The 10,699-nt window shown below is 35.9% G+C and overlaps 1 protein-coding gene across 1 annotated transcript; it reads right to left on the bottom strand.

Moving 5' to 3' along the window:
• Window positions 1-3,684: 3,684 nt before the first annotated feature.
• Window positions 3,685-5,787, bottom strand: LOC588020 (protein C-ets-2; the record flags this gene model as incomplete). The annotated part of the gene is made up of 1 exon (XM_030978244.1): window positions 3,685-5,787. A coding segment is annotated over one exon (372 nt), but the record flags the coding sequence as incomplete, so codon positions are not given.
• Window positions 5,788-10,699: the final 4,912 nt, after the last annotated feature.

Here is a 10,699-nt window from a genome sequence, read left to right as displayed (position 1 = left end):
CATTTTTGGAAAAATGTAATAACTTTACCTTAACATTTACAAATTGGCCAAATGGGTAATCTTAACTGTCGCTCTCATATTTTGTCAAACACTCAAAAAGACTCAAACGTAAATTTCTCCAAAATTATGTGACCCAGGCGTGTCTTTTTCTCCCCCGGAAAACTACCCCCAACAAAATACCCTCCGAGTACAATTACCCCCAAGGACAAATACCCCCTGAGAATTACCCCCGAGGACAACTACCCCCTCCCCCAAGGACAATTACCCCCGAGGATAATTACACCCCCTCCCCCCGTGGACAATTACACCCCGAGGAATTGCAACACTGTGACGCATAATGCGAGCTACTCACCAGAAAATTTCATGAACTTTTATTTTCTAAGTTATTTATGACGGAATAGATTTGTTTCGTACAAGGGTTGTATATAAACATATTTGCAATAATTATATATTTTTGGGTGAATGTATGATTGACAATTTTCCGGGGGGGGGGGGGGTAATTGTCCTTGACGGGTAGTTTTCCGGTGGTGATTTTCCAGGAGGTAAACGTCCTGATACGGATTATATACCGATATAGCTATTATATATTTAAAAAATTCATATTTAGCTAAGCTTTACTATTATTGAATTGTTTTATTTCAGACTTTCGCCATTTCGCTTCTCTTTAATATTTCCCTGCTTTCATAAACTCAAATGAAATCATTTCAAAGGTTGGATTGCCCTTTAAATTAAAAATTACTAACCCGTCTGGCTGATTCGAGGGCAATAGTTGATTGATGACGATGGCATTTTAGCCGATGATTTGAGATTAAACAACTGTCGCTCGTTCAGCCCTACGCCTGTTTACCCGTTATTCATCACCTTCAGTTGCATTGTCATTTTCAGGATTAAAGGGCGCTTGTCAGACTTGCTCATAGCTACCTGAGAGGGATAGTTACGTCACCGGAAGTTGCTTCTGATTGGTCAGGCATTTCATGAAGCTCACAGATATTACCTTCCTATAGAGATTGTACGTGGGAGGGAACTATTTGGTGCTCCATGGTTTAACATACTCTCGCATACTCGTAGATTTATAATATCTCAATACTCTATATGGATCAGCTACACGATGAATAGAAGGGGGGGGGGGTGGTCCGGAGACGCGGGAAATTTTCTTAACATTAGATTTGCTTTATCAAGAAGTATGATCATGGACCTACTACAGCAGGGCATGACTATTTGCTTGGATGGGTGGGGTGGCTGCGCGAGATGAACAGATTCGTCCTTTCGACGTATAGTTTTATTTAAGTTCCATTGCCATTAAGCAAATATATGTATTCATCTTTTTCTTTATTTTTTTAAAATTTTTTTTATTATGAATTAATTTAGGTATTTACTTATATATTTGTTATGTATTTTTTTGTTTATGTATTCATTTATTATTTTATTATATATTATCAATGTGTTGTTGTTGTGTGTTTTACAATAGTGATGTGCACGTGAGGTATGCGCAGTGAGGGTCCTCTTCCTTTCCTTTCCGAAAGAGCGCCCTCTTTTGTTTACACCTCATCCTTGTGTCATCATGAATTATTGTCAACCTGAGATAAAAAAACCGTGGCTACCAAAAAACCACGGGCAAATTTATTGGGGAAGGAGCGCGACCCCCCCCCCCCCCCACTCGTGTTCCCCCTTTTAAGCCAATGTGGCATACTCTAAGTGGACAACAAAATATGCACCCTTTCAAAACAAAGGGCCTCTTAAAGATATGAAAACCGATCGGCCAAGATCGTTAAGACTCTCTAAAAATCAATCTCGGGCATTCCAATAACCTGTTTATTGAATAGTGAAATATACGAATATTATAGTAACATATTAAATGATTCGGTCATGATTTCCCCACAATAATATGGTATTCAAAGTGCCCTTGTATTAATATTTTGAAATATTTTGCTATCGTCTTTTGAGATAAATCTTTGGGTCTAATTCTAAATATTTCTGTATGTATATTATTTAAGTTCCAAGACTCCAGGTGAATCTTTAGAACTTGCAACAAAGTAGCTTTCAGCTGATCTTCCCTTATGACTGAACTTTTCAAAAGATCATAACCCACGAACGAACGAACGATCATCAAAAGAAAAGTAACCCCTTAAAATAAACCTGGTCCGCCTCCGAGTGAAGACGGTGCGATTTTAAACGTGAGACAAGCCGAAAAAAACAAAAGTGATTATTCATTTTGTTATCGTCTCCTCGAAGGGCAATGGATTAAAAGGCGACGCCCCGGTATAAAGCAAGCAATGTTAGCGTGTTTTTTGAGTTGATATTTTGATCGCGTATTAGGAAACGATTTATGACTAAGGGAAAAAACAAACACATGTAGTCGCGGCGCTGATATGCAACTGCGTTTTTCATGCATGCCATTACTGTTAATTTTAAAATGTACAATTTTTTAACTCATCATCTATTCAATGAATTAATGCAAAGAATGACGAGATTTTTTTAAAACATGAAACCTTTCGAAAACGAAATAAGCAGGGGTATTGAGGTCGACTTGTATCATACTATTTTCTTGGATTCCATATAGATGTCCAGATCGTTAATTGTTGCATGATCCCATGAATAGTCGATTAGCCCTTTGTATTTTCATATGTACTGTCCTCCGAAAGTTTTCTCGAAATCACAATTTATAAGCGAAATACGACGGGGGTTATAGCTCGTCATTTCGGGGGTTTGTTTCATCTTGGAACCTTGCCACCGCCTCCCCCTCCCTCGCAATAAGCAAAAACAAAACATGAAGAACCATTCAAACGCTAGCTCTTGAGCCACGCTCGCATCATGAGTTGGCGTATTACGTAATTTGAAATTACTATCGAAGGGGCCTAGACGATATAGCTAATTTGCCATCACAATTATATTTTGTTGTTGTAATTATTAAACAATGATTGCCTACTGTCTTAACGTGATGGAAGACAAATGGAATGACTTATTATGACGTCATTTTATGCAGACGTCAATCTCCAGACCCCTCCTCTTTTCACATTCATAGCCTCCTTCCATTCTGATTTTTTCTCTAATACTTGTATCTTATTTATTCTTAGGTGACAGTTTTAGATTCCCCTGTTTTTGTTCTAACAATCTACTTTCCCGTCCTCAGTCCGTTTCCATTTTTGCTGAATATCCCCTCCCATTTCATTTATAAGACATCAGGTCTTTCTCACCACCCCCCCCCCCCTTGAAAATCCAATTAACAAAATGCCCCCTCCCCCTTTTCCAATACATCACCCCTCTTTAGGCCATGCTCCTTCCTCTCTCGCACTCTATCTTGTTTCTCCTCCATTCCGCTCTCTCTCGTTTGAATGTGTTCTCTCGACGCTCATTTTCTCTGTTTTATTTCCCCAATATTTTCTATTCTTTCTACCCTCTTCTCTCTCTCTCTCTCTCTCTCTCTCTCTCTCTTTATCTCATTTTCTCTAATTTTCTGTTCTCTTCATTTTCCTGTCCCGTTCTGTCTGGCTCACTTTTCTTTCCTCTCCCAATCTCTCCCCGTTCTCTTATCCTCTTTTCAATATTCCTCTTGCTCTACATTTGTTTTTAACCATCCACATTTCCCTCAATGTTTGATATTACATTTGTTAAACAAAACCCTCCTCTTATATACAGATCAGTCAAAACCATTTATAACAAATGGAAACAATTTGAAATAAACAATTTACGTCGACATTTCACAATTTATTTTTTTCACCGTCCACGTCTGTGAACACATTGACGTTTACAGAAACGTGAGAAGGAAACACAAAAACAAAAACAATTGATCAAGGCATATTAACCAATCTAACTCAATCCTCTAAAAAATAAAAATATAAATAACATGTTACCGAGACTTAACATAACACTTGTGTGCATAGTGTGGTATCCATGTAGTTTACTTTGGTTTCAATATATTAAGAAAAACACAAAATCTTCTCTTTTAAACAATTATGTATACCTCGTTATCTTTAATAGACAGAACAGGCGAGTTCTTCAGCTTCCATCGTATGTAATATTGGAGGATGAATAAGTCAGGGTATTTGAAATGAAGTTCATATTTTTAAAGCATTTTCAGGTATTACAGAAACAACATATTGAGATAACATTACTTCTGTTTTGCCTTAAAATAAAAGGACATAAAAGGACTTTTCACAGTCAGAAAAAAATAATTGAAACGGGTGAAAAACAGTGCAAGCACTATAAAACACCACTATAAAACTCAAAGCAAAATATTCATCATCTTTGACCATCTACGGTCTGTGTGTAGAAACAGAAATATAAACAATACTTACAAAAATTGTGAAAAATACAATCATTTTCTTCTAGTGTGTCAAAAAGCTTATTTTACAACAAAGGCGACTGAATTTTTAGTTTTCCCCCTTTCATCTGGTATGTTTTTATACAAGGCGCACCAATGGTACAATGCAGACGACTTTGGAATGTACTTCTAACGAATGTAAATCAAAAGGTTTGAATTAAATCATATATTGCAAGTTGCTGGCTTTCAAGGAACGAACCTTGTCTCACGCCACCTAATTCAGCCTGGTCATAATATTCATTCGTTCAGTCAGCAAGCAATAACAAAAGTTTGGTCACATGAATGTTCTTGCAAGTGGAATAAAAACTGAAGTAGGTATAAACATGACTCATCTTCAAAAAGCACTTTCAGACATTTTCGCATGAGAAAAATAAGTTGTTGGTTCTCTTTTTCATCTACTATTTTAAAACTACAGGAAATGCGTAGGACTTTAATAACTATAATAGTACATTTTCACTTTAAAAAGGAGAGAACTGGTTGGATTCCAAAATGTCATTCCAGATGACATATCAAAGTTTTTTTTTCTTCACAAAAATATGAAAAAGCATGCAACATGTAAGCATTAAATTTATACACGATTAAGTACAGTTTTGTAGGCTTTAACCCCATAAAAGGATTAAAAATTGTCAAAATTTCATTTCATTTAAAATCCTTCTCAATAGCTTGAAAATTAAGGCATAAAAGACATACTTGGACGAATTTAATGGCAGATTCGAATGCTACTTTATCTAACATTCTGCAAACTCTCAACCTATACAGATAAAAAAAAAGTGCATGCTTCTGAATTATTCAAATTGCACTGCTGCTAATTAAATTTCTGAAGAGATGTACGTACAAATTTAGAGGACTATGGCGGAATTTCACGAATTTCACGAGTTCGATTACAACACATGTGTAATAACAAATGTGTAATGTCTCTACACGAGGAAAAGCGACACTCCTCACCACATGAATATATCCTCTACCAATGAATAACTTTCTTTCAAAAATAGAATGCGATAAACTTTACGCAACAGTCATGTCCTCTGTCTAATACGCAACTTCAAAATTTCACACAAGTCCGGTATTCTTGCGCGGTGCACATCGCGGGATTCTCAGTCATCGTCTCGTGCGGGGTTGACGCCGACCATCTCGTGCAGCTCCTCGGGCGTGTATCCCAGAAGGCTCTGCAGGTCACAGACGAAGCGGTAGACGTAGCGCTTGCCCGCCGTCTTATGGATGATGTTCTTGTCATAGTAGTAGCGCAGTCCTCGGCTAAGCTTCTCGTAGTTCATCTTGGGTTTGTTCTTGCGCTTGCCCCACCGTCTCGCGACCTCGTCCGGGTCGGACAGCTTGAATTCCCAGCCATCTCCGGTCCAGCTAATGATGTGCTGGAATGTCTTATCGGTGAGAAGCTCAAGGAGAAACTGCCATAGTTGGATAGGACCACTTCCTGCAAGTGAACAAATGTGAAAGGATACTAATACGTTAACACACACACAAGATTACAGGTAGATTTGACCATCATGACTTTCATTATTATTATATCAGTTCAGCTACATTTCCACAATGGGACTGTGTTATCAAACCCCACATTCTAGGAGCTGGATGGGCGGCCCTGTGTCAAGTCTGGGAAAACCCAAGAATTTAGAAATTAAATGGTTCCAGTTCTTCAGGTCTTTAAAACTCGTCATCATATGTTGAATGGTTCCAGACTTCCAGTTAACATTATGATGACGAGTTTCAAAGTCCTGAATAATTTTTGTCCTCATATAATGCCTTTAATTTGAACTCTAAAGTTATAAGTACAAGCGTCATACACATCTACAAAATACATCAAGAGAGGATTTGCTAGTTCTTTTCAAATTAAACCATCAAATCATCGGTGGCATATCATGCAAAATCAACTCTAAAGCTGTCCTGTTCCTCTTCTCTGTTTATCCGTTCTCCCTCCCTACTATCTCCCTTTCTCTCTTTATCTCTCAACCTTCCCTCACTCTCTGTCCTGTTCCTCTTCTCTGGTTATCCGTTCTCCCTCCCTACTATCTCTCTTTCTCTCTTTATCTCTCAACCTTCCCTCACTCTCTGTCCTGTTCCTCTTCTCTGTTTATCCGTTCTCCCTCCCTACTATCTCCCTTTCTCTCTTTATCTCTCAACCTTCCCTCACTCTCTGTCCTGTTCCTCTTCTCTGTTTATCCGTTCTCCCTCCCTACTATCTCTCTTTCTCTCTTTATCTCTCAACCTTCCCTCACTCTCTGTCCTGTTCCTCTTCTCTGTTTATCCGTTCTCCCTCTCTACTATCTCTCTTTCTCTCTTTATCTCTCAACCTTCCCTCACTCTCTGTCCTGTTCCTCTTCCTCCGCTCTCCCTCCCCACTATCTCTCTTTCCCCTTTTATCTCTCGTCCTTCCGTCACTCTTCTTTGCTCATGTATTTTTCCACTTTTTCACATCACTTCCGCTTTTACTATCATACTCTATCATATCGTTGTACTTATGTGTTTTTATGAACAAACTTATTTGTATCATTGTCATGAATAAACTTCAGTACATCATTGTAATTATCTTTTCATGAATAAACGTTATTGTATCATTGTATTTAATTGTTTACATTATTTCAAAACGGCCTTCAAATGTTTACATGTGACGACCCCTTTCGTTCATAATCTATATTGTAATTTGAAGCTCTTTGAGAAAACACCATTATTATTATTATTACTATTATTATTATCATGAATGTTATTATCAGTATTATTAGTAGTAGTAGTAGTTGTTGTTGCGATGGTAGAAGTCGTTGTCGCCTGTAGTAGTAACAGTTGTCTGTTACCCTGTACATATTGTCTATGTATTCTGTTGTGTTTTTCTCTAGAGCGCTTAGGGACATGTTTTATTACTATGTGTTATGCGCTATACAAAAACTGTTAATTATTATTATTATTATTACTAATGTATTACTATTATCAAAAATACTCATTTTATCAATTAATAACATAAATCAACAAGGTGATTCTTTACTCAATGAGCTTTCTGCATAGAACTCAAATAAAACACTCTTAAAATTGAGATTATATGAGTACATCATAACCAAATTGTTACGTTCTGAAAACGAGGATACTGGAATGCGAGATGGACATAGAAATCATGGAAATCACATGGATTCAATTGAATGCATTTTCCCCTCTGATCGATTTAAGTATAATATGATTCGATTTGATCTGATATGATTACATTTGGTTCGATTTTATTTTCTACCTTCATTATACATTTACTAAGCTTTTTACATTATGATGTAAGACAGAGTAACACAATGTACTCTTTTTTTTTTATCTGCCACAAAGTTTTCGGTCGTGATGATCGTTATCTGTGTTTAAGCCATTATGTATGGAAATTATTTCTTTAACTATTTGTCTGTGGATATCGAACACCTTGATCCAATTACTGGCAAGTGAGACTTTCAGAGTGTAAGGTAGAAGGGTATTAAGATAATAGCTGTAGATACATTTTAATTTCCATCCACGAATACTAATCTTCCTTCTTCCAGACCATGATACCTATAATTATGTGCTCACGTATTCATCAACCCATAACATTACGGTTGTGCCCTCCCGATTCACCAGTGTCAACATATGTCCCCTTTTCGTGTATTTAATTAACCCATTAAGAAAGCCCATCCCCACCCCACCTCTTTGCACCAGTGCGCCAAATTAAAGAAAACAAACCTAATGCAACCCCTCTGTATATATTTATGGACTACTCAACAACACACAATGATTGAAAAAAAAATCCATTTGGTAACGTTGAAGTCATTTTATTTCTTTGGAAAGACGAAAGACATTGGAAATCTATACAGATGGCACTTAAAATATCCCAAAATGTTCTTAATGTAATATAATTATATAATTAAATAGTAAATACAGTACACCAGGATCCATAGTCATAAAACTTAACTAGGCTAGTTGCCAACCAGCTCAAGTAGACAACTACAATTCCTAAAACTCTCCAAAAAAAAAAAAGTTTGGAAACTCACGTTATATCACATTTAGATCTCTTACCACGGCCGCTTTGATTATTATCATTGGAAAGCGCTTATTCGTCTTTAAAATGATACCATGTGTGTTATGATTTTGCAGTCATGTAGTGAGCAGTACATTATATCGAGGGGCTGGGTCAGAAAAGAAAAGTTGCAAAATGAACCGGTAAGCACTGATATTGTTTTGTAGAGCGTTCTGTGATTTTATATGAATGACAGTGGGGCTATTGTTTCCAACTGGTCATTCATGAATGCCAAATTCTAATAAATCAGACAAATCAGAAATTCATACACCATGGTGGCATGTCAGGCAAGATAAGCGACTATTTGGTCCAAAACTTTCTGAAGCACCATGCCTAGGTTAACAACTTTTGATAAGCCAGTGCAATAGAGCAATTTGAACGCACAGTCGAACAAGAGCAGTGCATTTTGCAACTTTTTACTTTTTACTTTAAAGGGATAGTTAAGTTCTGTTGCAGAGGGCGCTACACAAAGTAATTTTTGTGAGATAATGAAAAACTGAGTGTCAAATAATTTTTGAATGACAAAATCATCTTAGTTTGATCAAAATCGGTTCAGAGACGGCTGAAATATAACGATTTCTAATGCTTGTGTACCACCACAAATATTAGATATTTTGAAAAATTTGAAAAAACGTTGACAAAAACGAAATAACGCCTTTTACGTCGTAATTCAGCCAATGCCGATGTTGGTTTTTTGTTGGCATTTTCGTGTTGCTTATATATTACCCGCAATTAGCCAGTTCATGTATTGTTATTTTTAATTTAATAATTAATTGACGGTCACCGTGTGGAGCTGAATTGGTATGATTGTATTGGCTAAATTTCACACATTTTGGGGTCTAAAATTACCTTCATAGCAATTTTAGGTTCTAAAAGAGCACTATAAATGTCATAGATAAGAATAAGAGCAAAAACCATGCACTTTGAAGGCATTTGCGGTCTGAAACAGAACTCAACTATCCCTTTAACCCTTATTTTGACCTACTGCACATTCTATGACTGAAAATCCTAACAAATGAGGTATCTTTTAAAAACATGAATAAACCCACTTTCTATTGATACTTCTCTTACGACATGAGAGATTTAATAATACTAAACTACAGAGGATTTAGTTGCCAGCAAGGCTTCATAAACAGGGCCTATTTAACAAAAAGTTGAATGAATTCATAATGGTGCCTAGTTTATAACTTTAGAGAATTTAATTGTCAACTAGACAAAGCAATGTTTCACGTAAAATCTACAAATAATATAGTATCTACCAAATGTAGGGTAAACAGTGATCATAACATTTTGCTTTTACCTAATATTTGTCTAGAATATACTCATGTTGAAAGCATGATGGTACATTGTTGAAAGGATTTTTTTCCATATTTAGTTAAAGGAGATTTGGTACCTGTCTATTTGAACTTATTACAACTTTGAAAAGAATTTTAAATTACTTCATTCGGATAGGTATCACATTTTCTTTACCTAGGTATATACATGTATACATATATGTATATATCTCTCTCTCTATATAAATAAACTGTATGTATAACTGAGTATATATATGTGTAAAACCACTGTATAACTACGTATATAAATATATATATATATATATATATATATATATATATATATATATATATATATTCAATAAGGCAGACTAATGGGACATGGTTGGTACTCCAAGTAATATATACACACACACGCACACGTATATAATTATATATGTATATATATATATATATATTATATATATATTATATACATGTATATAACATGCAAAATGAAAAGAGAGAATTATGGTTGTGTAGCTTGAAGTGCCCGTTTAAAGAAAATCACAAATATGGCAAATAACGTATCACTAGAAACTGGTAAGCTAACAGATGGCTACCACACAAGTTTTTAGGTCAACTACATATCGTGTGATTTTTACAAATACATATAAAACCACCTCCAAAAGCATCTAGGATATACGAGAGATTTTCAGAAAAATAACGATGTTTTAATGACGTCACAATATATACCAATCCTGCCCAAGCAGACGACATGCCATAAAGAAAAAACATAATTGCAATACTATTATTTCTCAAATTATGATAAGTTTAGTGTATATAAATGTAATGGAATGTTAACACCATTGAAAATGGGATATGAAACCGATTCTGATAACTAAATTGTTTTTTTTTGTAAATACACAGGATAGGGGTTAATAAACAATCAAAGACCACACTTTTAAATTGAACCCCCCCCCCCCCCGGAATAATAGCATGGACGGCATTTCTCGCCTTTAAAACGCCAAACATACCGCGGTGTATGCAGCTGAAAATACAATGGCGTCTTATTTGGTTTACAAGCGACGGAAT

The sequence above is a fragment of the Strongylocentrotus purpuratus genome, unplaced genomic scaffold, assembly GCF_000002235.5.
Source record: "Strongylocentrotus purpuratus isolate Spur 01 unplaced genomic scaffold, Spur_5.0 spur5_scaffold_1, whole genome shotgun sequence".
Taxonomy (NCBI): Eukaryota; Metazoa; Echinodermata; class Echinoidea; order Camarodonta; family Strongylocentrotidae; genus Strongylocentrotus; species Strongylocentrotus purpuratus.
Note: the sequence above shows the minus strand (reverse complement) of the source record. Positions and strands in the feature narration are given on the sequence as shown.